Source organism: Filicampus tigris, chromosome 12, assembly GCF_054856515.1.
Source record: "Filicampus tigris isolate MCC_2025a chromosome 12, RoL_Ftig_1.0, whole genome shotgun sequence".
Taxonomy (NCBI): Eukaryota; Metazoa; Chordata; class Actinopteri; order Syngnathiformes; family Syngnathidae; genus Filicampus; species Filicampus tigris.
Genome location: NC_141228.1, coordinates 23,991,911 through 24,019,580, shown reverse-complemented (window position 1 = coordinate 24,019,580; position 27,670 = coordinate 23,991,911). Strand labels below are relative to the sequence as shown.

The 27,670-nt window shown below is 45.0% G+C and overlaps 2 protein-coding genes and 1 long non-coding RNA gene across 9 annotated transcripts; 2 read left to right on the top strand and 1 right to left on the bottom strand.

Moving 5' to 3' along the window:
• The first annotated feature begins 88 nt into the window (after window positions 1–88).
• On the top strand, window positions 89–6,014 carry LOC147139326 (lysine-specific demethylase RAD23B-like). Its single transcript, XM_086048383.1, has 10 exons — window positions 89–330; window positions 1,997–2,078; window positions 2,181–2,260; window positions 3,135–3,487; window positions 3,998–4,044; window positions 4,127–4,254; window positions 4,693–4,819; window positions 5,086–5,246; window positions 5,330–5,542; window positions 5,696–6,014. Exons 1-10 carry the CDS (start codon window positions 262–264, stop codon window positions 5,807–5,809), a joined length of 1,374 nt encoding a protein of 457 aa, XP_085904509.1. The 5' UTR covers window positions 89–261; the 3' UTR covers window positions 5,810–6,014.
• Window positions 5,829–8,231, bottom strand: LOC147139325 (uncharacterized). Its single transcript, XR_015089111.1, has 2 exons — window positions 7,998–8,231; window positions 5,829–7,911 (listed from the first exon to the last, which is right to left on the bottom strand). It is a non-coding gene; the product is annotated as an uncharacterized LOC147139325 (long non-coding RNA).
• eps15l1a (epidermal growth factor receptor pathway substrate 15-like 1a) lies at window positions 7,389–27,307 on the top strand. 7 transcript variants are annotated; one of them, XM_086048376.1, is made up of 28 exons: window positions 7,389–7,516; window positions 8,556–8,597; window positions 8,678–8,767; window positions 9,572–9,619; window positions 9,702–9,797; window positions 10,604–10,660; window positions 10,739–10,864; window positions 11,001–11,060; window positions 11,675–11,917; window positions 11,980–12,137; window positions 12,552–12,708; window positions 13,093–13,155; window positions 13,330–13,350; window positions 14,421–14,506; window positions 15,033–15,065; window positions 16,102–16,174; window positions 16,249–16,410; window positions 16,911–17,108; window positions 17,707–17,892; window positions 18,391–18,496; window positions 18,641–18,691; window positions 20,252–20,388; window positions 21,304–21,367; window positions 21,450–21,598; window positions 21,681–21,774; window positions 22,282–22,446; window positions 23,401–23,417; window positions 24,356–27,307. In XM_086048376.1, exons 1-28 carry the CDS (start codon window positions 7,490–7,492, stop codon window positions 24,500–24,502), a joined length of 2,856 nt encoding a protein of 951 aa, XP_085904502.1. In that variant the 5' UTR covers window positions 7,389–7,489; the 3' UTR covers window positions 24,503–27,307. The 7 variants fall into 7 exon arrangements, with proteins under 7 accessions (XP_085904502.1, XP_085904507.1, XP_085904505.1 ...); XM_086048382.1 differs by having other exon boundaries at window positions 7,410–7,516; window positions 17,707–17,901; XM_086048381.1 differs by lacking the exon at window positions 18,641–18,691.
• Window positions 27,308–27,670: the final 363 nt, after the last annotated feature.

Genomic DNA, 27,670 nt, shown 5'->3' with positions numbered 1-27,670 from the left:
CTCGTTGGGTTCTCTTATTCCCCGCCGTCCCTGAAGGCAACACGTTCCTGCCATTCTCTCGCTGGCCTGCTAGATGACGCCATTGTGTCCCGGCCGGCTTCCATTGAGTCAGACAGCTGAGTCATTGACTGAGTGCACTTCAACGACGAATCCAGTCTTCAGTAGTCCGAGTGGGGAACGCAGAGCGGATGGGAAGTGCCAAAGGAGTTATTTGGGGTGGTTTTTTTTCCGTGTGTAGTTTGAGTTCTGGCGGCTGGCAGAATGCTGACGGTGACGCTGAGGACCCTCCAGCAGCAGACGTTTAAAATACACATCGACGCCGAGGAGACGGTGAGTCCAAGTTGCTCGAGGTAAACACGGCGGCGGACAGGAGCGAACCGAGACGCACTGGACCGGTGGGCTAGCTTGTAGCATACGCTCGCTGTAGCCTAGCTTAGGCTAGTTTAGTCTAGTCTCGCCGCGCGGTTGTTCATGTTGGCTCTGTGGGGTCTGAAACGCTCTCGAGATGTTTCTTTTTGTTGAAATGACAAAATAGTGGTTGGAGGGGCAAGTTGACGTGTTAGTGGGACCTCTCAAGTCACCTGCGCGCGGAGACGTAGTCTGGAATGAAGCTAGCCCTAGTCGCAGCGGTACATGCGTCGTTTCCCTTCAAAGTAAAAACGAATAGCGTTTGAAATCGCACCACAATGTTATGTCGAGCCGTTCATAGCAAATATGTGTGATGAAGGTTGTAGTATCACAATCCAACGTTTGTAATGTCTTTTTGTAACAGCTCCGAAAGCGATAGCACGTGTCGCCGTTGGCTGTACTTTGAAAAGCGCGTATGGGAAGTGTTGCTGTGGATGAGCCGTTGACTCGTGTCGATGTCAGTGAATGACTGTGCAAGATTCCTCATTGTTTTTGTATCGAAAGCCGTTCACATTTCCATTAAAAAACGTATTTGAGATCCTTTAATTACGTTCCAGTGTACCAAAGGACTCGTGTGTGTTACACTCCTACTTATTGTAATAGTAAAATAGCAGTTATTGGGGCCCAAAAGGCTTGAAAGAAAAATCAATGTACAACAAACACTCGACTCATCTGTGTACAAACATGCACATAAAAAATGACGCTGCGTCAACTTAAAAAGTGTTTATGCTACCAAGTGGGGAGAATCTGACTTGTAACTTATGAAAAGTAAAAACAACAACCTCAACAAATAAATATTGCAGCCAATGATCACACGCAGCACAGCCCTGGTGCTGCAATAATACGAATGCTTGATAAAAATTAAACACACAACAAGTAGTGATGATTTCTGTATTATTACAGTTTTTATGATGAGTCTTAATGTCACGGTCGTTTTTGACCCGGAACATAAAAATGTTTAACATGAATCAAACACAGCATGAGGATTAAACGAGTTGAGCAGAAGAAACGAAAAGCAAGAACATGTGGCCATGTGTCATGGCAACAGTTACTGTGAAAGACCTTCATTTATGGTTGAAAGAGCACATTTGATTGAAAACTGACTTTTGAATGTTTGTGCACAATTTGGTCCATTTGGTTCCTGGGCGCTATGGTACGAATTTATCCGACTTACCGGTGATCCACCTCTTCATACCACCACTATCACATCACGAGTATACAAAAATACAACTTAATAGGGCACAACTGTGCCAAGTACGTTTTGTGGAGCAGTTCACAATCATGTATCTAATCAGAATCAAAATCACCATACTCACATCAAAAAGTTGATTATTAAACTAAGCAATTACACAGTGGCAAGAAATATGCTGCAAAAATATGTTGACTATATTTTTGAGCCTTACATTTTTTTTCCCGATGAGCGTGTGCTATCACAAATATGTAAGAGGGCACCTGGAACTTTTTTAAATAGTGTGAAAATGCATTGTATGTCTCATTTACCAGCCCATAATGGAATAAAAGACCACGCGGCTTTTTGTTGTGTCAAGTGTCGTCATTTCTGACTGAAACGTTGTTTTGTACTTGTCAGGTGAAAGTTTTGAAGGAGAAAATCGCAGAGGAGCGAGGAAAAGATGTGTTTCCCGCTGCGGGGCAAAAGCTCATATACGCAGGTGATGGACCGATGCCGCTCGTCAAAATGACAAATGTGTTGTTTACACCAATACAAACGTAAAAGGCCTTGCATTGCTCATGACATGTATCCTTCGTGCCAGGCAAAATCTTGAACGACGACACGGCGCTGAAAGAATACAACATCAGCGAGAAGAACTTTGTGGTTCTCATGGTGGCCAAGGTCAGTTTCAATGTTGCGCAGTTTTAAAAATATGTTGTATGAAGATGTTCGTATCAGAGGGCAAAAGAAAGCGCAAAATACGCACCGCTCCGTTCCTCCCTCCTGTCATATTTAATGAAGTCATGTCAATTTTGTTTCCTAAAATTGGTCAATTTGAAAGTGTTTGTACATTTGTTTGAATTAAGTTGGCGCAGTAAATAATATGAAATTTAACATTATTGATTGAATAAACACATTGACTTTTCTTGCCTTGTGGTATTGAATCAAACTTTGTCAAATAATTTTTCTCCTAAAATTGGTCATGTTTAATATTGCTTTCTGTTAATTGAACTCAATCACAAAAACAATATAATCAACAGCATTTATGAAATAAAACATTATTCATCTTATTCTGTTTGGTTGTATTAAGAAAGTTTGCAGATCGATAGATGATGTCACTGATTGGATCCGTAAATTAAGACAGTAAAGCACAATCTCGTTCAATCCAGGCACCTTCTGTGCTGCCATTGTTAATAATCCAATCTTTGTCAGCACACATTTTTTTTAAAAGCATTTTAAAATTATTTTAAATCATTTTTTTTACTCTGTGATCAGCTCCAAAAATCTGATCTTTGTTAAAAAACAGAATGGCTTTTTGTGAATTTTTATTTTGTGGAAAACATGATTATAAATCCAATTCATCATAAAAAATACCATTTGAGAAACTGAATGAGTTCATTACAAAATATGAGAAATAATAACGCATCACAGGTGCGAGAGCAGTTGTGACATTAATTGTAGTCGACAGCAGAGGGCGATGTTGCCCCACATGGATGGAAATTCCTGATCTTGTCATCTTGCGTCCGGCCAAATTTGTTTTTTTGTTTGTTTGTAGCCCAAAGCAGTCCCCGCACCTCAACTCCCCCCAAACTCCACCCCCCAATCTGTGCCGCCCCCCTCTTCCTCCTCAACGTCAGAAGCGGCATCCTCATCTTCGCCCTCGCCCTCCTCCACCATGTGCGTCCCGACTCAAGAAGAAGACGCCGCCGCCGCCACGTCGTCGGAAGCGCCTCCGCCTCCCGCCCCGGAGAACACCCCCACCACTTCTCCCGAAGATGCGTCTCCCCCGTCGGCTGCCGCCAAAGACCCCGCCGGCGCCGGAACCCCCCCGACGGACACGGAGAAGCCTGACGACACGGCGACGGTGGAAGCGGGACGTCGAGCGTCCGTCCATTCGTCAGCTTCCAGGTGAGAGCAACAAGCAGGACAAAGACACTTTTTCAGATAACGTCACTCGGAGGAAAACGAAAAGAAGACTCGCTCGCACTCTTCCCCAAATAAGCGGCAAAGCGTGCTTGTTTCAAGCTGTGTCCTTCTAATGCCTGGTTGACTGTAAAACCGACACAAGCAAAAGAGCATTCCTATTCCAAAAATGTGAAGTACGCTGTATACACGTCCGCACATTGTGTCCTAATAGGCGTACGGGAGAATGGATCAGGTTGAAATTCACACAGAAAAACGTTCTGTCAGCTATGCTTGTCAGTATCGGGTGACCGGTATCGGCAGCATTTGCAAGTACAGTTGCGTACTTTGAAGTAAGGCCGGTATCGGCCACCGGGTATCGTATCGGCCTGGTACCGATACCTGGTAGCGATACTCGCCCATCCCTCGTTGACATTTTGACTACAGTATTTGTTGGTTCTCACTGCAGTTGTCCACACACAATGAACTACAAATGTCTTTGTTTGTGTTTGTCAGCCTGGCGGAAGAGGTGGGCCTGCTGGAGGAGGCGGCGTCCATTCTCGGTAAGATGGCGAGCGATCCGTGATTTGAAGGGGGGGGGGGGGGGGGGGAACAAAATGTCCGACGTCTTTCCCTCCCTGGCAGTGACGGGCCAGGCCTACGAGAACCTGGTGTCGGTGATCATGTCCATGGGCTACGAGCGGCAGGCGGTGGTGTCGGCGCTGCGGGCCAGCTACAACAACCCCGACCGCGCCGTCGAGTATTTACTCACCGTGAGCGCGTCCAACTGAAGGACTTCTTCTCATTTTCCCACGTCATTAACGCTCACCAAACATGTACAAATAGGTTCAGACAGTTGATGAATAAATAAATGCTAGCAGTACGTTTCCTCCATCCATGTACTGTAGTTGACTTGAGTTTTAGCTTGTAAAAAAAAAAATACACTAACTAAAATAAGAGTTCATTGCCATTCCCACATTTAATTACAGGTATTTATAAATGTACATTTTTTCTAATATACTGTATTAGTTTGTTTTTTTATGTATACCCGTTAAGTATAATTAGTCAACCAATTATTTCAGTAAAAATACAAAAAAGCATCAAATGTTCTTACGTAATATGTTTATTTTATTACTTACCAATAAGCCAATTGTTTTTAATGAAGATATAACTGAATGAAATGCTAACTGCACTGTCCTTTTGTGACGTAGGGTCTCCCCACCGCCGAGACTGGCGACATGCCAGCTCTTGGGGACTCCCCAACGGACCCACCCGCCGTCCCGGCCCCCGCCGCCCCGGCCCCCGCCGCGCCGCAGACGACGCCGGCGGATGCCAACCGTAAGTGCAAAACAACACGTGACCAAGTTTGTGTGTTGATGTCTCCCGATTGTGTGTCAATATTTGGACTTAGGCGGACGGGCCTGTTTCACAGTACCGTCATTGCGACGTTCTGTCATCAAGACAGCAAAGGCTTCTCATGCCAAGTAAACGCAGATAAAAGGAAAAGGGCTACAATCGGCCACAAAACCCTGACCGTTGAGCCATGACAGAATTTGTTCCGTCCACACGCTCAGAACCGCGTGGTGCCTTTCTTCTCTCGTCAGGCCCGTCGCCGGGCGGCGTCGCTCCGTCGGCGGGGAACCCTCTGGAGTTCCTGAGGAACCAGCCTCAGTTCCAGCAGATGCGGCAGATCATCCAGCAGAACCCGGCCCTGCTGCCTGCCCTGCTGCAGCAGCTGGGCCGAGACAACCCGCAGCTCCTGCAGGTGGGGACCCCCCCCCCCCCCCCCCCCGACGCGCCCCCGACGCGCGCCTCATATCTGACACCTCGTCGTTTGTCGCCACGCAGCAAATCACGCAGCACCAGGAGCGATTTGTCCAGATGCTCAACGAGCCTCAAAGTGGTGGCGGTGGCAGAGGCGGCGGAGGAGGAGATGGAGGAGATGGAGGTGATGGGGGTGGAAGAGGGGGCGAGGGCGGCGGCGCTGGTGGCCAACCGCGGGCGCCGTCCCGTGCCAACTACATCCAGGTCACACCGCAAGAGAAGGAGGCCATCGAGAGGGTCAGTAAAGCTTCTGTTACCTGCATGGGGAAATGGACAAAAAAGCATTGGGACACAGTAACCTCAATCCAATGTCCAACCAGAGCCTCAATTTCAAACACATAAAGATGTCCTCAGACACGCTCCAACAACCCTTTTATTTTTTCATTTCAGTTAAAAGCGCTGGGCTTCCCCGAGGGTTTGGTCATCCAAGCGTATTTCGCCTGCGAGAAGAACGAAAACTTGGCCGCCAACTTCCTGCTGCAGCAAGCCTGGGATGACGAGTAGTTTTTGGTTTGGTTTGTCCCCCCCCCCCCCTCCCTCACAACTGTCCCCCCCCCCAGCCCCTCGCCTTTCGCATGTCAGGACCACGTACGATGACAGCGCCGTCGCCATGGCACTCCAACAGGCTTTGATTCGTTTTTGTGGGTGCAGGAGCAGCATCGCGATTGATTGATGCTAATGTTGAATAAACGTCACCTGTCATGCTTTCTTTTCCAAGCTCTTTTGTCATCCACAAGCACGCCGGTTGGACATTGTTAATTCCGAGGTTTGGTTGAAGCAGTATTTTTTTTTTTTCTTTTTTTTTTTTTTGGTGGGTGGAATAGAAAAACAATTTGAGTTCCTGAAAGTGCTGCGAAAAAGACGGACGCCAGCTGGACCTTCTTGTTTAGTCCACAAATACAAGCTTCAATTTCTGCTGCACTTTACAAAGATGCTATTAGAGCCACATGCAAAAGAAGCATGCATATGCACGCATCCTTTGGTGAGAAAGTCGTCATTTTAGCAGAATAACATCTGTTTTTTCAAAGATTTGGAGGAAATACTGTAAATTGTAATCCAACGAGAATAAAGTCCGGACTATTTTCCAGGAAGTCGGATTTTGTCACAAAAAAATCATAACCACCATAGTCACTTTTGTTGAGTAGTATTTTTTTAGCTCACTAATGTAATTAGAACAAAAGTCCACTTTAAACATGTCAAAATATGTATACATTATATTTAAATTTTTCAATTAAAAAGTCATTATGAGAAATGTTTTATGAATTATTCATGTTTTTTTCCAAGAAAAACTTTCACTATTGTAAATAAAATACAGTCACATTTCTTTCGACAAGACTGATGTAATTATGAGAAAAAGTTGGAATTCTTTCAAGAAAAAAAAATGAATTTCTTAAGTCCTTTTTTCCCCCCCAAAAAACTTGCAATCCCACCAAAAATGTATTCTGTATATGTAGCATTTTTTCCTGAGAAAAATTTAAAAAAATTCTCTAACCTTGTAGGAATAGTTGTAATCTATTCAAGGAAAAAAGTTATAACCTTAGGAGAATCAAATTGCATTTTTTTCATGAAAAAAAACTAAAGACGATTTTCTTGATTGGGAAAGTTGCAATCTTACAAGCATAAAGATGTTATGTGACATAAAAAGTTTGAATCCTACAAGAGTCAAGTCATACTTGTTTTCTTAGATAAGTCTTTTTTTTCTTTGAGTGAAAGCGTAATATGTAAAATATTAAGGCCATACTATGATGAAATTAAATACAGGGGATGCAATGGGGACCGAATCTGTGGATAATTGACGGTCATCATAATTGCAGTGAAAAAAACAACATTTTTTGTTTACGCCCCAAAATTCTGAACAATAAGGATTTATACCGCCAATAAGCATGTTCCACTAAAAACGGGGGTTGCCCCCCCCAAAAAAGGAAAAAAAAAACTGATTGTGCCGAACCGCGAGTATGCGCGGATCCACGAGCGTTCCCAAGAGACCATAAACATGCAGTGACAAGAACGCTCTAAGGAGGCAGTATTGCGCGATTGATGCGTCTTGTCTGTAACATACAAGAGTAGAAGTAGAAAGCGACTAACAGCGACTGTCACTGCCGAGCAGCGAGGCACACGCTGTCCGCCGGGGGGCGCAGTTTCCCGGCTGCGTTGGGAGGGTGCGTTCCCGCAGCAACAGGGAAGATGGCAGCGCTCACATCTCTCGGCCAGGTAAAGGATGCAAGCCTTGCCCACGACACCTTTTCAAGCCCACGCGACCGTACACGTCCGCTTCGCGTAGCGCCAACAGTCCGTGACATTGTCGCCTGTTCTGTCGTCGCCAATTCGGAGTGAAATGGGCTCGCTCGGGCGGTCGAGCCAGGCCCAGTGAGGCAGCGGCAGCGGCGGTCCCGTTACGTAGCGGACTCGTTAGCCGCCGCCGACAGCCACACGGCAGCCGCTAAGAGCCGCTGACCGCCGCCCATTGAACAGAACGCCAGTGGTGCTCTCCGCGGGTGGAATGTCAGGACGTGTCCCCGACGAGCCGCGTCCTCAAAGCGGATTCCTGCGAGCTGGCCTGCAGCCGCCGCTAGCTGGTTAGCATTGTCGGAGACAAGCGGGCTAATCTGCAAACGGTGACAAATTGATGCTGAAGTAAGTCGGGCCGACAGCAACGCCACCCTTGCGGGCAAAAGAGGAGATAGAAGCGCACCCTGCTTCCAGGTCGTCTCGTCATCAATCGCAGACGTTTCGCAAGGGTCTTCTCTTTTCTGGGTTTTGCTAGCCCGAAGCTAGCTGCAATTCAATTATGATGCCGTTCACGTCGTGTTGAACCTCTTTTGCATTTCATGTCATGTCATTTACAACACCTACACTTTTTCTACACTCACACAGTCAACGCACACTGAGTGACACCCCCAGCACCCTTTTGTGGCAACAATGACTGGCCAAAATCTGGCCAATCAGGCCCTGGGAAGGTCGGGTTTCAAAGAAACACAAGCCGCAGCAGATTGGAAAAATACATGCCGACTTCAAAATCCTTGCTGACGCTTTTTTATGTTGGAGATTGCAACAGCTGTTGCATTACTTCAGTTTGATTCATAATGCCAGACAAGCATTGCTGCCGTTACTCTATACTGTACTGACTTTATTGTATTTAATGCCGTACTCTGCTGCTGAGCGGGGTACGGCCCTACCCACCCACTGATTACCGGTAAATAAAAAATACAAAGTCCACAGTGAAAGTAATACATGTGTCTGTCTTTGACAGTTGACGAGCGGGAGCCCCGTGTTTGAGAACTTTTACAGACAGGTAAAATGATGACTGGATGCTATCTTAGCCTAGCGTGCTAATTGTGACTGTGTGTGTGTGTGTTTGTGTGTGTACCCAAGGTGGATCCGGGCAACACGGGAAGAGTGGGACCAACAGAAGCTGCCGTGTTCTTGAAAAAGTCTGGACTTCCAGATGTGACGCTGGGAAAGGTAGCAATGTGTTGTTACCTTGTTGTGCGTTTTGGGCCCTAAAATTCAACCTGCATCAATGCTGTTATCCCCTTTCACACGTTTTCAATGACAATTTATTCAGCATGTTAATGTCAGTGAGAACCCGGTGATAGTGAACACACAGCCATTAAAGCTTCATGCTTTTCAATACAAAGGAGCGTGGCTGGTTTCATTGCACTCTCCGGTTGCCTTGCGCATTTCCTCCTCTTCTCCTTTAAAAGCCGCAAAACCGACCAAAGAAACCCCACTGCCCTTACCCGTACCTTACAGATAGGCCATGTCTGGGAGAAAACACGGCCCAACTCTCAGTTGTGATAGGGTCTGCGCCTGCGGACATATCACACTGAGCTCTTGCTAAGTTAAAAGTGATTGTCCCGAGGGTCCGAAAAAGTCAAGGACCCTTGCTTGAAATTGAACAGGAAGTCGCCCATTGTAGTTTGATGCAGCCATTTTGGGTCAAATTCCAAATCTCCTGCTTTAGCCGAACTCCTACTAAGCAATTCGACCAATTGAGCCCCACTTGGACAGACGTGTCCCAGTATGAGGTGCAATACTAAATTGGCCAGCTTTTTTTGTTTTTTATTTTTTTACTATGTCATCTAATATTAGCATACTGTGCTTAGATTATTTAGCAGTCCATCAGACAATAGCTTAATTTGTCCAATTAGTGTACCTGATGATGTGGATAGTATTTTGTGAATAAGTGTTGTAATGGTCATTGACAGACGAGACGGATGCTGTTTTTTGGGGGGGTCGGGGCGGGGGTTGGTTTTTTTTTTTCAGATTTGGGATCTGGCTGATCCGGACGGTAAAGGCTACCTGGACAAGCAGGTAGGAAACACCCCCTTAAGTAGAACTTGAAGCGACGACATCATCACAGTTATTATCTTTTCCACCTTGCTGCCGCCAAAAGGGTTTTTATGTGGCGCTGCGTTTGGTGGCGTGTGCACAGAGTGGCCATGACGTCAGCGTGTCCAGCCTCAACCTCAGCGTGCCGCCGCCCAAATTTGTGAGTGGCCGACTCATCGAGTCCTCCTTTTTGAAAAGACATCCGTGAATAATAATCAGACATTTCACAACAACTGCTCATCTGAAAACAGATCAAATGAAAAGTGAATTTTCAAATTGTTGTGTTTTACATGACAAACATTTATGATGAATCTGATGATAATCGGGCCCAAATTCTGATCAAGTGATTGGATTTGGACATTCTAAATAAAACATAATCGTTTGTACAAATCAGGGTTAGAATAGTTTTAATGATATAGTTAGTTTTTATTTATTTTTGACTTTTGTTTTTTAACTTCTGTTTTAATTAGTGTTTTGAGTACATTTGTTAGTTTTTGTTTTTCGTTTTTTTGAAAATGCTTTGTCTTGGTATAGTTTTTATTAGTTTTAGTATTAATTTGAGTGCAAGGTAAAAAAAAATAGTGCCTATGTTTTTTGAATTCATGGGGTATTTGTGGAGTGCAAGATATATATAAAAAAAGCCACTATGGATTGTGTAATAAAGTAAAATAAACAATTCTCAAATGACTGTTTGACCTTCCTTCTGTATGGTTTTGCAGCAAGACCAAAATAAATGGCAATAAATGGTATTAATTGACAAAGATGAAAACCACGGACATTTTTGGTATAATTCTAGTTTGTTTTATAAACGTAAGGTGTAGTTTCAGTTAGTTTTAGTTTTTCTAAAAGCTTTCTAATTGAATGTTGTTACTGAAAATGTTTTTCGAGTTTTGGTTTATTTCATTAGTGTTCATTATCATAGCCTTGATAAAAATGTTGTCTGTTGTTGTATTGTTGTGTTTCCAGAAGGACAGCAGCAGTCCTTCTCTGAACACCTCCACTGAATCTCACTGGGCCGTCCGGGTACGGCATTGCACAATGTACTAGTGTTATTCCTTACAATTCTTACATAAAAAAAGTCATATCAAATGTTTGTTTCAGCCGGAGGAGAAGAACAAATTTGACGGCATTTTTGAAAGCCTGTCGCCGGTCAATGGCCTGCTGTCGGGAGAGAAGGTCCGACCCGTCCTCATCAACTCCAAGCTGCCTTTGGACGTCCTCGGCAAGGTTTGCGTTCGCCCTGTGTGTGTGTGTGTGTGTGTGTGTGTTTGTGGTGTTTTTGTCATCACCCGCTTGCCCAATCGAAGTGTAAACGTCAGTGCAAGCGACTCACCCTCCTTCTGCTCCTTTGCGCTGCTGGCAGGTTTGGGACCTGAGTGACATCGATAAAGACGGACATCTGGACAGAGACGAGTTTGCCGTGGTAAGCCATTTTCACACCTTTCCCTCACTCAAGAATTCACCAGATTTTGAAGACCTTTTCAGTGGATTTCATTTTACTATGATTACATCTCACGAAGCAACTGAAATGCAGATTTCAGCTAAAGGGATCCAGATGCAGAATATATTTTTAAATCTGTTCTACAGTCAGCCCGTCCAATGTACATGACATTTGTGGATACTGGGGACTAGTTGTAATTTACAAAATGGGCAGGAGTCCATGACTTGCTTCATCTTCCAGCTCATTTGCTCTTAATTTGAAATAAAAACGGTGCCGTCCCACCAATCACCAATGTCCAACATTAGATGCTGAGCCACCCAGTGGCAGAGAAATGAGCTCAAAACAAATGTGACTCAGTGTTTCACACTCTTTTTAACTGTATAGCGTACTTCAAATAACTGTATACTCTGAAATGAATGTATCAATGAATTAAAACATACAACCATAATTTGAAACACTGAAAAAAAGGGCATTACAAAGCATTCAATTGGGTTTGCTGATACCTGCCGAAATCCTTTTCACTATTGCCTCCTTCAAAGGTTGTGCACTGACATCAAAACATCCCAATCCGTTGTCATCGTCTCGTTTTGTGGCAGGCCATGCACCTGGTGTACCGGGCGCTGGAGAAGGAGCCCGTTCCAACCCACCTGCCCACCGCCCTCATCCCCCCAGCCAAGAGGAAAAAAAGCCTGGGCTCGGTGGTGGGCGGCGCCCCCCCGCTGCCTGCCAGCCCGCCGCCGCCCAAAGACTCTCTGCGCTCCACGCCGTCCCACGGCAGCATGAACTCCCTGAACAGCACGGGCAGCCTGTCCCCCAAACACACCCTCAAGTCCGGACAGGTACGTGATGTAACGTCTAATCAGATTGGGCCACAAGTCTCACGATGGCGCTGACTTTCCAGCATTCGCTCAACTGGGCGGTCCCGGCGTCAGATCGCGGTCGCTACGATGACATCTTCCTGAAGACGGACGCCGACCTGGACGGTTTTGTCAGCGGGCTGGAAGTGAAGGACATCTTCATGCAGTCTGGACTCTCTCAGGGGGTTCTTGCCCATATATGGTAGGTTAGCTCAGACGGCTAGCAGCGCATGGCGTCCTCCCCCATTCAAGTACAGTGATATCTTGGCTTACAAGTTCTCCAGCTTCCACATTGCTCGTGTTACAAGCTGTTGCCGAGTCAAAAATTGAAATACCAGCAACCTGCAGCGATGCCCCCAACACGAGTCAAGTGAAAGAAAAAAATGGGGTACTTAAAGTACTGCAATGCCCCGGTATGATGGCGAGGAAAGCCACAATCGCCGATGCACTTTTGGCTATTTATTGAACAGGACAAACACCAATCCAAAGTGAGAACACTCGCAAGGAGCTGCTGCAGGTCACAACTCACGCATGCTGTTAGTTGGTTAGCTCAGCCGGCTTGCAGCCCGTAGCTTCCTCTTCCGTTCAACTGCGATCTCCTCTCCTGACCCTGCAGGGCTCTGGCCGACACCAGACAAATGGGCAAGTTGACCAGGGAGCAGTTTGCCCTCGCCATGCATCTCATTCAGCAGAAAGTTAGCAAGGGTGTGGACCCCCCTCAGGCGCTGACGGCGGATATGATCCCGCCTTCGGAGAGGGCAACTCCTGTCCCGGTAGGTCACGGCGACACACTACACACTACGGCAGGGGTGTTCAAACCTTTTCCACCGCGGGCTACGTTCCCAAAAATGGAAAGGATGGTCATCATGTTTTGGGAATTTGCTAAACAAGCAACTCTGTTTCGTCTTGGCGGCATCGGTGACAAATCCTCAGAGTCCAAACACCATTTCTTTAAAAAAAAAGTGCCTGTGTGAATTCAAGTTGAAGAATGTCAATGATGTGGCCCCTTGCATCCTTTGTTTTTTGCTGTGCAGCCCTTGGAGAGAACACGAATAACCATTTGTGTCAATATTTTGGATCAACAAAGCTGCAGTGCAATGCTGCATTGTAAAAATAAAGCAAAAACACTAATACGAGTGATTTTAATTTGTGAACAGAGCATGTCGGGGTACATGACGCCAGTGGGGTCTGAGATGGCGGCGCTGTCGGAGATGAGGAGGGTAAGCGCTTTTTCTTCTTCTCCGTCTTCACGTGTTCTTAGCATGTTAGGACGTGTGGAGATGAGCCAACGTCCCGGGTAGTGGTGTTTTGTTTTTTTCCTGAATGCGGTGGACGGGTTGACTCTTCGGCAACTAACCTCTCTGCTCTCCCCTCCTCTTCCTCCTCCTCCTCAGGCCATAATGTTCAAGTTGTGGGTAGGTAACTTAATTGGACCTTCAGGGCCCCTATTCGCCAATGCTTTCAAGTCCCAAAAGCGCCCGGAAGCATTTGCATAACATTTTGAATCCCCCCCCCACTCCCACTCGTGTTTGACTCATTCGAGTGACGGTCTCACCTTCGGGAAATGTCTCGGTCATGTCACATTGTCATTCGAACTGTGCTCGAGCCCACTTGAAACCCAAGTCTGCTGCTCTTGCCTTGTGTGTGCGCTCTGATGCAAAAAGTTGTTCAGTGGCCCGCCACGATTGCTCAGGCGCACAAAACGTGCACGTGTCATACAATAGAAATACGGTACTCATAAGGTATGACGCAAAATAATTCACAAAGTAGTTCTTGAAGACAAGAAACAATGTCGACATTGAATATGTCTACGTTTGCTTTGTCTTTTGTCAGTGAGCTCCTGAACTGGATGGAAGTGCTTCCACTTGTTTTGCCCAATAGGCAAGTTGGTTGCGCATATTTGTAAAAACAACAATGAGACAGCTCCACTCAAGCACACTGGAAAAAAAAAAAGTGAACAAATGACTGGAATTAATCAATAGAGTCAAACAGGAAAGTGCTGGTGCGCCATGTGTGCGTTATATAATTAATGCGATCGGTCCTATTGCCCGTTATTCATCATGATAGCCGCTGCCTTGCACAATAGAATTGACCAAAGCAGTTGAAATGATCCCGAAAGTAAAGCGCAATCGTGCTCAATGTACTATCATCATGTGTTTGCTCTTCATGCCAATTGTTCAAGATCATTGTCACCTTGCGCAGCTGAAATAATCAGAAGCAGTAGAAATAATCCACAGTCCAAGGAAACTCCACTCAAAACTCTTGCTCGCCCCCAAAGTGTACAGCATATCCACCCCGTCGGTCCGGCACGGATGGTGACGCCCCCTCCGACCCCTCGCCCGCCCGCTCGTTCGACCCTCTGTGCTCGTCCTCTTGCTGGACCTTTCCTTCCACCTTGCCTCCCTGCCTGGGCCCAGTCGACTTGATTTGCCCACACGTCACTGACACTTCCTTGCTGTGTGTCTCCCCCCTCCCCCACGTGCAGGACAGTTCCAGCTCGGTGGGTTCGGGCGAGTTTACAGGTATCAAGGAGCTGGACGACATCAGCCAGGAGATCGCCCAGCTGCAGAGGTAAGAGAAAGTGAGGCGATTCCATTTGAAACTTTTCATGTGTGACGAATGCCACGTGCTGTTTTTCGATCCACTGGTCATGAACACCACCCACGCCCCACCTAAACTTCGACCGAAACCTCCCTCATTAACAATCATCACGCAAAAATGCTGAACCAAAGTGTAACGTTGCAGTTAAAGAACAGCAATGAGTAGTGCGTGTGTGGTTTTCTAATAGAGAAAGCATAACCAAATACAGATTGGACCAAATATGCCGACCACATTTTATGTTGTTAAGTGAAAATGGCTTCTGGGGCTTCATTTTCAAAAAGAGTATTTCTTTGCTCCCTTGGAGCCCCAATGATCATACCAAGAGGAGGAAGAGGAGAAGAAGAAGAAGGAAAAGCTGCTTTTTCCCTTCATCATCATGCTTCCTCACGTGTCTGTCAACCCGACCACAACACGCATTCTCTCACACGCACACACTACGTAAATGTGTGTGTATTTTGTTTGCTCATCACTTATTCTCTCCATAATGCTGCGTCAGCACTCTTGCCTTTACCCAGTGGAATGCGCTCAGGTAAATTGCACAAGTCACCCACCGGACCTGGACTGGCATTCTCACTTGCACACGCGCACACACGCTACCCCCCCCCCCCCCCCCACACACACACACACTGACTATTGACACATCTCAATGTACATTATGTTTGTAATTTAAATGGAGCGATGACGTGTGACATTGCATTTTAAATGGTGGGCAAGTGGTCTTTTTTGGTTATTACATCATCTTAGTAGGGCATGTTAACAAAATTCCTACATATCATCTGGAAATACTCAGCCTAGTGTTTAATTTGATCTAAGACTCAATGGGGGTCTCCTGCAAATTTGGAACTTGACCTACTTAACTGAACTTAAGCGTTCTTCTTGAGGTCAGTTGTTGCAAAAAACAGCTCAGCTGAGAAGCTAGCGACTTGCTGTATGTCCGAGGCAATTGGATAAATATAGTGTGTGAACACTTCGGTTTTTATGCACATAATGTATGTGACCTCGGCGTGGCCTTGAACCATAAACTTGACCTTAATGCTTTGACTTGTAGAAAGCTGTAAAACTAAAGAAACTACATTAGCAGCATCAAATGTTTTGGTGTTTATTTGTAAGTGTGAGAGTAAAACGTACGGTATATCAACATGAGCTGATATTGGATGTGGCGCTTGGCCTGCCTGGCATGTTGTGGCACAACGCGGTATTGCATGGAAGCTGGAAGCAAATTTGCCCCATAAATCCAATTTTAAAAAGCATGAAATGAAAATTGCTGGCTTGAAAACCAGCGATATAGCAGAGGTGTGAAATATCCGAACCGTGATATAGCGGGGGTTGACTGTAATTTCCGTGACATTGGCTTGCTGGACCCTCAACTGTTTTGCTTTCACTGATTCAGAGTGTGGACTGTAGTCCATAGTTCGCCTTTTATGGCTCTCTTGATCTGATTCGTGTTGGGAATATGGTAGAATTCCAGTCCGGTGTCTTTCACGATGACCACATTGACGTGCCCACACAGCGCCGCTTGTTTTCTTGTTGTTTTAATCTTACATGCATTTGTGTGTGCGCGCCAGGGAGAAGTACACTCTGGAGCAGGACATCAGGGAGGCGGAAGAGGCCATCAGGCACAAGAGCGCCGAGGTGCAGGTAAAAAGCTGGCCTTTCGCACACGTTGGCCGTTGGCCCAGCGTGGTTTGGTCGTGATGGTCTTGTGCTTTCAGGAGATGCAGAACGACCTGGACCGAGAGGCGGCCTGTCTGCAGGAGCTGGAGGCGCAGAAGCAGGATGCCCAGGACCGCCTGGAGGAGATGGACCAGCAGAAGCACAAGCTGGAGGACATGCTGAACGAGGTCCGCATCAAGTGTCAGGAGGAGTCTCAGATGGTGAGCAAGCAATCCATCCACCAGTCATTAGAACATTTAGTTAGATCTCAAACTATTTACGATTCAAATTTATTTACAATAAATTGTGTTGCATCGTTTGAAAACAAAGTATAAGCATATTTACCAATAACTAAATGAAAGAAACATACTTCTGTAGAACTTGCATTTGATTGATGAAGAGCTGAACTGAAATGCGCTGGAATTGTACTGTTGTGATGTAGAATGTGAAGCTGGTAGCTAAAAGGCTCGTGATTTCGGCCTAATTGTCTTTTTATTTCCCCATTTCCTTTGACATTTGCAAGTTTCCCCATTGTGGGACTAACAAAGGTTGACTCATCTCATCTCATCTCATCTCATCGCACACACATGGTAGTTGTGTTGAATTGACGTTAGGATTCAAAGTGGTACCTGGACTTCGACAATTTGAGAACCGCTGGTTTAGATGTTGCTACTCTGCAAAATCTGCATTTCCCCACCTCATCTCGCGGTGGTTCCGGCAGATCTCGACGCTGCAGAGTCAGATCCACTCTCAGGAGTCGGACCTGCAGAACCAGGAGGAGGAGCTGAGCCGGGCCAAGGCCGACCTGGGCCGGCTACAGCAGGAAGAGGACCAACTGGAGCAGAGTCTGGCTGCCGGCAAGATCCAGCTGGAGACCATCATCAAGTCCCTGAAAGCCACGCAGGATGAGATCAACCAGGTGAAATGTCATTTTCCTCCCTGGTCAGGAGAGGCTGGTCTCCACTTGTTTAAAAAAAAAAAAAATCAACCATGACGAGGAGCTTAAAAGCTCAAAAGTATATTCAATATTTATAATATCAGCAATGTTATTTGCTTTGATTTGCACTATTTTGCACCACAGTGTTCTGACTTTTGAGATCTACGCAATAATAGGTTTCAAAATGACAAGCTTTTCAAAATCAGTTTAGCTGTGCTAAAGCCGGTGTCAGGTTTTGCTTTATTGAACCATTTGAAAACATGAAAAAGGACTGCCTCCCTCACACAGCCTGCCTCTTTAGTGTCCTTGCATTATTAGAGCATAGCTTTGAATGTCTCCATGCCATGATATCAGTTTCTGTCACGTTTGCAAATGTTACTCTGCATAGCGAATAGTTCACCGATGCTCGATTTGTAGAAAATTGTGAATTGAATTGAAATGTGTCTGAAAAGTACAAAGCATATCAATCGTTCGGCCCTACTTGGGAACTTTGATTACGTTTGTATTAACGCACCTCAAAGGTTCCCAAAATAGGATGAGAGGTGGACACAAATGTTGATGACCTGCGTGTGTTGTGTAGGCGCGCAGTAAGCTGTCGCAGATCCAGGACAGCCAGCAGGAAGTGTCCAAAAGCATCGAGCAGTACAACAGCACCCTGAACGGAACCCACGGAGGAAGCATGACCAACCTGGCCGACATGAGCGAGGGCTTCAGCGACAGGGAGAACGGAACCTTCCCCTCCTTGGGGACGGCCTCGCAGCCGGAGGTGGCAAAAGTACTCGCGCTCGCTACTTCTAAAGCCGGACAACTTGTTTCCAATTTCATTGTACATATTTGAAGGAAGTTGCTGTGGGTGTCAAAACACTGACAACGCTGTTGTACTCACTTGTCAAAAAGACACCATTCCACGTAACAGCTGATGTTGATTTTTCCGCCTTCTGACTGGGCAAAATGTACCGAAAGATGTTTGAATGTGGATGGATTTCTTGACATGCACATATACCAGGCTTCAGATTGAAAAGATGAGAATTAACCTCGGAGGTATGATGATGTGCCCTTTTAAAAATGTCCCTTTAGTTTTGAATAGTGCTTCAGATGACGGTGCATGGTTCTCGTCCACTCCAAATTGTAACTGAAGTAGACAAGAGTGAGAGCAAGTTTTTATTGGAAAATGACAATTCGTCGTCGTCGTTGTTATTGTGAACCGCACCGGTAATGATAACAGAGTCGATGTGTTTTTTTTTTTTATTCTGGCGTCTGGCAGGAGGATCCGTTCAAAGTGAAGCCGTCGGTGTTCAACAGTCAGCCTCAGGAGCTCCACGCCGACCCCTTCCACTCGGAGGACCCTTTCAGGACGGACCCTTTCAAAGGTGCTCTCCGCCCTTCGCGCGCTTTGCTGCTGTTGCTGCTGCTGCTGCTGCTGCTGCTTCTTCTGCTGCTGCTGATCTTGTTTGCGTCGTTCCCCTCTTGGGTTTCAAGCGTTTTGTGTTGCCATCTTCCTCCTCCTCCTACAGGAGACCCTTTCCAAAACGACCCCTTTGCAAAGCCGCCAGCAGCCTCTGCAGGTACTCGCTTCCGCACCTTCATTCTTTGCTTCATCGGAGAAAAAAAAATGGCTTTTTCATTGCTGGTTAGAGATGGAACGATCACAATTTTAATGACCAAACTGATCACAGGTATCGCAATAACTGCGCTTTAAAGCGGAAGTCGACTCAAACATATTTTTTTCAAGAATATGTTCCCAGCAGGCCCGCTAGTTGAAACACGGCATTCTGATTAATTTTGTGTTTGTGGAATATAAATTAAGCAGCAAAAGGCACTCGTTTTTAGCCATCTATGGGGGCCGCCATTTTTGTTTTCTGTCGACTGAAAATGACATCACAACTGCTCACAATGACCAATCACCGCTCAGATTCAGAAAACAGGTCAGCCGTGATTGATCGTTGTGAGCAGTTGTGATGTCATTTTCAGTCGACAGGAGACAAAATGGCCGCCCCCAGAGATGGCTAAAAACGGGTGGATTAACACTTATTCCACAAACGCAATATTTATCAGGATTCCCTGTTTCAACGAGTGGGTCTACTGGGAGAATATTCTGGAAAAAAATCTGTTTGGGTTGACTTCCAGTTTAAGCCTTGTTTTATGATGAATATAAAATTGGGACTACATCTATTGAATATTGTTTCAGTTGATTATTGGAGCGATTATCCCATCAATTAATCAAGTGATTGGATAGAAATGTATTTTACTTTTTTTAAACGACAAAATGTGCGTGGGAGGTGCAAGTATTATTGTTGTTCAAGTTGGGATGCCATGCTGACATTCTACACCATAATATCTACGACTTGCAGTGTATGTGGCTTTAAAAGGCAGGGCCCAGATGCAATGATTAGAATTGGCTTCTGACAACCAGCACATGAGTGCATGAATGATGTGACATGGTGATCTGAAAAAAAAGTCTGATCCAGCCAAGATACAATTAAAAGCTTATAAGCGTCCACTTGCATCTCGCACTCCTGTTGTCACGTCAGGCAGTGAAGGAAGGCGGCGGCGAAACTGTGACTTGGGCTTTACTTGAACTTGCTGTCTGTCATCCATTTTGGTCCAGTCGCTCATTTTCTTCCTGCTTACTTCTTAGGCTGCATAGTGTCTACTTGTACAGTACTTGGCTGGCCACTAAACCACTGCTGAGCACTCACTTTTTTTTACATTTTGCATTTGAATTTGAGGATACACTGCTAGAAACGACCAAAAATCAACAAGCATGCTAATGTTAGCGTTCAAGTCTCCATTTGGTTGCATACTCCCCGAGCGCAATCTATTGAGTTTTTTTTTGAGTTATTGAGTTTTTTTTTTTTTTTTTTAAATCATCCAATGACGATAACACGGACTACTGTTTAGATCATTTTTAAAGACAATTTTCTGAAGTTAACATACGTTTTTTTATGAACATTATGAAAGTCTCCAATGAAGTGAACCTCCTTTTTCCCTTTTTTTTTTTTTGTACTGGTATGTTAAAGACCATTTAATGCAGCTAACTCTGAAGCTTCTGGTAATGCGGCCACATTGCCAAGATTTCTGAATCATATGCCCAATAAAAGGAGTGTCATTTTTTGGCGTTGCAGATCCCTTTGGCGGCGACCCGTTCAAAGAGACGGACCCGTTCAAGGCCTCGTCTGAAGAATTCTTCAAGAAGACTGCAAAGCTGGACCCTTTTGCCACAGCGGACCCCTTCAGCAAGAGCGCCACGCTACCCTCCAAGGTGACACGTTCAGTCATTGCTTTCCATCACTTCTCAAGTTTGATAGGTCACAGGGACTTTTTAATAGTTTGTTTTCAAACATAGTTGTGTCTCTCAAGCATCAAATTAAACAGCCAGGTAAAGCTTTTGCTAATGGACTCTTTCTGAAAATGTGTCTGTGAGCCAGACCTTCCAAATTGTGCAAATTGTATGGTTGCCAATTTAACTCAACTCAACTTTATTTAAAGAGCACTTTCACAACAACCGCCGCTGTAACAATAGGACGGCCCACACATCCAGTTTCTCCACCCATGACTTGGCCGCGAGACTGGGTGAAGATCCGCCAAGCACTATAAAGTCAAAGGCAGAAGGTAGTAACAGGGTTAGCAGCTTTAGCAGCCCATTGTCAGCCCCCTCAGTTCAAGGGGGAGTTTGCAATTTCAAAAACAAACACTTTTTGGGGGTCATATTTGGTACATTGTGACAGTGGTCTCTGGCCCCATCTCTTGTGCACTCCTTCTGAGGAAAAAAGACCCATCAGAGACAGAAGGCATGTCTTGAATTAGGAGGTGACAATCATTTGTCGCGTACTCATTGTGACCTTGCACAAAATAAAGCTTAGTGTCACAGTAACACTCCATTCAGAATAACATAATACACTTCTCCCGAAAAGTTAAGAATGTTTGGTTTTCTGGATGGACTTAAAATTAGGTGAAGTGAATTTCACCTTCTGTAAACCTTGGAATGCACGTCAACTTAAGTTCAGTTGGACAAGTTATAGTGCATTTTAGCTTCATTGTCAATTTTCGTCCGAAAGGCCAATAAAACCTCAAACCTTTTGTTACTGGTGCAGGTCTCCTTTAAATTCCAGTCAAGATTGTCTCACACTCTGAAATGCAGACATGTTGAAAATAAAAAGCTGTTGTTCTTCTGCAGCAAATGAGTCATTTCACAAGTGGTGACCCGTTCTCTGGCGCCAACCCCAAATCCAAAGGAGCAGGTAGGAAGCCACCCATCCGAGATTACGCATCCCGGAGAGTCTACGGCTGTGTTATTGACTGCCGTCCGTCTGTCCCGTTCAGATTTGTTCGGTTCTTTGGATCCGTTTGGCAGCGGCTCGTTCAGCGGCAGCAGTAACAGCAGCTCTGCCGGTTTCGCCGACTTCAGCCACATGGCCAAGCCCAGAGACCCGTTCGAAGGCCGCGCCAGCTGGCTGCCAGACTACCAGAAGGTAGCGCACGATGGCGACAACGCTGCCCCAAGGCGCTCACGCTAGCATGGCGACGACTAACGAGATACTTCCTTGTGGCCAGGCTGCATTTGCGGATGATCCGTTCAGCAGGAAGAGTGACACGCCGGCCCTGCCCCCCAAAAAAGGAGTTCCGCCGAGGCCCAAACCCCCCAGTGGTGAGTGTCAAACCTACCAGTCAAGCTTTGAGGGCTGATTTTTTAATTTTTTTATTTTTTTTAATTTTATTAATTTTTTTCTTCCCGGGCTGTTTTTTTTTTTCTCTCTAAAGAATTGTGAGGGGTGCAACCAATTGTGCATTGAATAGCGTAGCGGAATCTCTCGATGATAGCTGATGGAGGATACTTTTGCGTTTCAAAATGCCTGCTAACGTTAATTATCTGATACTCTGTTATCAACAACAAGACCCGAGTGCTGATGTGGCCACAAAGCAAACCAGCTCCTCAGCCAGGATGGATTTTAGGGGTTTTCATTGTTTGCAGATGTTCCACGCTTTGCTTCTACACAGCATAAGCATGCTTGCAAAAGTGCACAAAGGAGAGTTGTGACGCAAAAAGTGGTTCCACAACTTTTCAATTGTCCATTGAGCTCTCGATCTGAATCCCATCAAATTTGTGAATAGTGAGCAAAAGTGTAACCGATCGGTGGCCACTCCGCGTCTGCAGGCAAGACGACGCCGGTGAACATGTCCGGCCCGACGGACCCCCCCAAGCCAAGCGACCCCTTCCAGCCGTTCGGCCGGGACACCTCCGACCCCTTTCAGAGTAAAAAAGGCTTGGGGGACCCCTTCAGCGGCAAGGACCCCTTTGCTCCGCCGTCCTCAGCACCAAGTAAGACTCTTGCAACCTTCCACTTTGGATGCCGTCATTTGTTTTGTGACTCCAGGAAATTCTTTCAAGACTCAAACTATCGAGCTACAGAACGTCGTCGCTGTCAGGGGGACTCCTTGCATCTCCAAAATGACTACTTTTCAGGAAAGAAAACAAAAACCCTGACATTTTTCTTGAGTTATACGTAGGCTGTTGCGCCAAAACATCAAGAGCGCACCACCCCCAAATCATTTTTCAATCACCACTTTAATGGGCTAAATCATGGCTTATTTGTTATTGATTCAAATGGTGGGACGCGCCACCAGAGCCAGCCATCAACTTCCCGAAAAAGTCTGCGCTCATTCCAACCCACCGACCAGACAAAATACTTCACAAAACTAAGCAACTGTGGTTACATTATCTTCTAAGTCTTTTTCAAAGGTCTTGCAGTCATGAGTGATGCGATAAATAAAACGATGAGCACAATCAGCAGTTTAATTGGTGAAATGAATACGTACGTACTTTTGTGGCTGACCAGTTCCTCCTGCACCGAAGCAAAACAAACAGCAAGCAAAATAGGCTTAGTCAAATGTGTCTAATCAAACTATTTTCACTCGTTATTGTCTAAAAAAAAAAATAAATAAATAAAGATACTTCAACCTTGAGGGACCGTAATGCTGTCTAGCTCCTGTGGGGTGAAGAAGTGTCAATATCTGACACTTGGATGACAGTTCAAGTGCAAGAGAGCCAATAGATCTTTTCTCAAGCTATTTTCTGCACTTTAACTGGCTCATGAATGTGTAACCCTAAGACAACACATCACATAGAGACAGTACACTTCTGTAAACTGATTTGTGAAAAAGAAATAAAATTGACCATATTTGGACATACGGGCTTTCTACCCGACAGCGACGATATGAGACTTGATCCACTGAGTTGATGAATTGCTAATGTCTGTTCTCTCACCCTTGACAGGACCTGACAAAGTCAAGGTGAGTTTGGCTTTTTGACATCAGGATTTGAAAGCATTAAACAAACATGACAATCTTTCATTTTACACGGCTTGGATATCAAACTTGTGGCTGTTTTTCACGCAATTCAAAATTTCAATCGCCGGTGGGTGCAAGGCGTCACAAGGTTTAACAGCCAATCAAAAATGCACGCGTTCACACAAAAAAAGTATGTATATTGTGTTTTACAACACTACCTATTTCATATGTACCTGTGGATGAAATGGTGAAGGGTGCAATCTCTGTCGCCAAAATACACACACAAGTGATGTACGTAGTGTGCTGCTTCCAGTCGGTGAGTGAGGGTGAGGCAGACTCAAAATATTCACACTGTCGTGTGCTCTCGTCATCTTTATTCTTTGTGGCAACCCACTTGACAATCACGTCATTTCGATAATCAACAATCAATCACTTGGTTTCATAAAAGTGATCAAGTATAACCTACTGTGGAGCCCCGATACATGGTCACAGTTTTCTGTCGCGACGTGTCGGTGGATGAGTGAGATCAAAGTTTTCATTTATTAATTAATTTATTTTCCTTGTTTATTTTGTGATGGTCCAATTGAGTCGGGTTTGGCCACATTAGGCTAAGCGAGGTAGCTACCTTCTTTACGTACCTCAAAGACAAGAAACTTAACCTTGTTCGAAAACGACCATATAGAGGACACATATCAAACTATGAAATGTGGCTAAATGACATACTGTAATCTTTGTCAAACTACCTTACAGAAAAAAAGTCATTTTAATTGTGATTGGCCAAATGATTCCAACCCTCCACACAAGGTGAGTCGGAAAAAAAAGTGTCCCTTGATTAGCAGCGTCAACCTGGCTTGAGACGGACGGCGTCACATCGTGCTTGGACATGTTAGCAGAAGCTAGCATTGAGCATGTGGTTGTGTGTGTGCGTGTGTGTGTGCCAGTTTAATAACGAGGCCCAGCAGCTGGAGTGGGCCAAGCGGGAGAGCGAGCGAGCCGAGCGGGAGCGCCTCAAGCGTCTCCGACAGCAGGAGCAGGAAGACTTGGAGCTCGCCATCGCCCTCAGCAAGGCCGAGATGTCCAACGCGTGACTGGTCGCCCACCGGCATGACTCTTGAATATTCTCATAACACACACACACACACAATTGACACCTCCGGGATGAACAAAAAAAACCCACCTCAGACTTCTGAGTTTTGCATTAAGCCCAGGCGACTTTGTTTCTCCTAAGGGAGCGTCGGTTAGCATCCCCTGGTGCTAAAAAAACAAAACAAAAAAACACTCCAGAATGACTGAATGGGATTAGATGCTCTTCATCATCATCATCATCATTGTTATTAAGAATTCACTGTGATGAGAAGGACAAAAAAGGCTGGAAGACCTCCACTCATTTTATTTTATTTTTCTAACTTTGTTGTCCAAACGTGCCACTTCTGAACAACAAAATGGAAGACGGACTTTCAGGTTGTTAGCGGTTAGCGACGTTAGCTCGTGGTTTTCACCCCGTCGTTCTTCTAGGTTTCTATTTCAAGTCTGTTATTTCCCTTGGGTCCAATCCGGATGCTACTCGACAACAAACGGAGGACAGGTTGGAGAGTTAGCGCTGAGCGACATTAGGTCACGGTTTTCACCCTACCCTAGTCTAGTCAGTCCGCTTCACTGAAGACTCCAAATTCCCTGGCTGTGTGATAGTTTGTCCAAATTGTGCCCTGTGATTGGCTGGCAACCAGTCCAAATTCAGCCGGGATAGGCACCAAATGGATTTCCACTAACAGACAAAAAAATGGAGTAGCGCGAAAGCAGTATTAGCTCATAATTGCACACGTTTATCATTTCTATGACTCCATGAGGGAATGTTTTGTTGTTGTTTTTTAACATAAATGTTTTTAGCTTTTGATTTGGAGATGTTTGTAACCACAGCTGACAATCTTGTTGGATGTTTGAAACTACAGCTGATGATGATGTTGCTAGGCAGAACAGGACGCCGGTTCAAACTGGAACTGTGCTAACCACTCACTTACTTTTTGTTGTTGTTTTGTACTTGAAGCAGCGACCGAAAGGACGTGACAGAAAACACACACTGCTGACTTTTTTTCGTCATTTATCTGCTCTGTATGAGACCTGGCGTACTTATTTATTCCTGATGACGGGAATGTTTACATTGTGCTCCCTCGCAGACCTAACCCACTTTTAAAAAAACGCGTGTTGGATGCTGTGATTGCGATGTTGTATGGAGGCTACTAGAAGACAAATATACTTCCCACCACTGCTGGTGGGGGAAAAAATGTGGACCACCAGACATGACCTGGGGTGATTTTTTTTTTTTTTTTTTTTTTTTTTATACCCCCCACTTTGTCTCTATAAATAGAAGTTTAAAATTTCAACCACTGGCTGTTGTCATACACCTGAGCGAAGCACAAGTGGAAAATCACTAAAAATGGCCAAAATTGTCTTTTTATCCGGAAGTATCCATCCAGTACTGTAAGAAAAGTTGACTTTGAACTGTACAACATGCAAAATGCTTCGTTATTCTCATTTCCACCCATTGCAAGCGTTCCTGCTAATGTGAAATCTCGAAATGAGTTGCCTTGTAGGCGTCTCTTCCACCGCATTTCAAATGGGGAAGATGTCTCTTCCTGCGTTTTTAGGGTTCACAGTCCACACATCCACTATTTGCTGTTTTGTTTGAAGATGTGTCACTAAGCTAAACGCACTAACACTGAACTAGTAAGCCGATGGTTTTCTTGACTGAATTTATGGAACAAATTGGTTGCTCTGCTTGTGCTTCTTGTTGAACCAGGCGGCTAGCTCGCAGGCTAGCTCTGCTCATGTTGGATTGTATTTGTCTTCGCGCCTGAAATGCTTAGGTTTTTTTTTATGCTATGATATGTGATGTCAACAAGCTAGCATGATAATATGCTAAGTTTTAGCATATTAGCATGTCTTAGCAGCAAAGACATCAAATCATTTTACTGAGCGTGTTGATTAAATGACTGCTCTTTTCCCCCCGTTGAAACTGGCTACTAGCTAGCAGGTTAACAGTTAGCACTCAGGCTAGCTCTGCTCATGTTAGCATGTTTATATTTCCGTGTTGACTGCCAACATTCTTCGATACACAGATTTCATTTGTACTTTGCTAACAGATTTGATAACTTTACCACATATCGCTACAATACGATTAGCCGTCAGCTAACAAGATGTTTATGCGCATCGTTTGAAGCGTAAGGTAGCTGTGATCTGCAGGCTAGCGCTACTCATGTTCGCTGGTCGAAGATGCATATTTTTCTTTAAAATGTTGCTCATGGACTTAAAAGCCTCTCTCGCACCAACGAGACACGAGTAGTGGCTAGCTGCCAGCTAGCATGCTTCTAATGCGCTAACTTGTGCTTGTCAGACAAAGTTGATTAATTGTCATCATCCCTTCTGCATTTGTGCTAAACTAATTAGCCTAGCTTGTCTGTCCCACTGAGCCCTACTGTGAAACCTCAGCCGTGCGTACTGCTCTGAGCGGCAACAATTCATGCTGTTCATGCTGTATTTGTCTCCCTTGTGCAATAGATGTTTTATTTTCATGTCATGTACATTTTTCTTATGTTCTGCGTCAGTTTGATGCACTAGCAGCTTCTGATCTGTTTGGGGAAATGAAAAAAAAAATGGGAGAAAGAATATTAACAAGTGTTAAGGGTACGTTGTTAACCCTGATTACATGACCATGTGTACATTCTATTTTTTTCTTTTGCTAAGCTGTCTTGATCCAGATGCTGTGTATACAGTCACATCTCTTGTATGAAAAAAGGAAGAAAACAGAGTGTTACACAAACAATCGAGTAGGAAACGATCATCGTCTCCTACTCCATCAGATGTTTGTGTTGAAAGAAAAAAAGAGTTCTACCTAACACGCGTTTCCTCTTTTTCTTTGGATGCATACACACACAAAAAACGAAACAGAATATGTTACAAATTTCATGCGACAGTTGTTCAACCAGAACACACTCTCCTTGACTTTTTTTTTTTTTTAATCATTACTCCAAAAAGTGTGTTTGGTGCCAACACAATAGAATGGTATACTGTACATCACCAAATGAACACCATACCAACGCAATAGGTGGTGGTGACAGCATCATATTTTGGGAAGTAGGGCCTTAGTTTAGGTGGATGGAGTTGTCAGTAGTTCCAAATAGAAGTCATTGTTGGCACAAAATCTTCAGACTTCTGCTCGAAAGTAAAACATAAGGAAATGCCTACTCGAACAGCTGAAC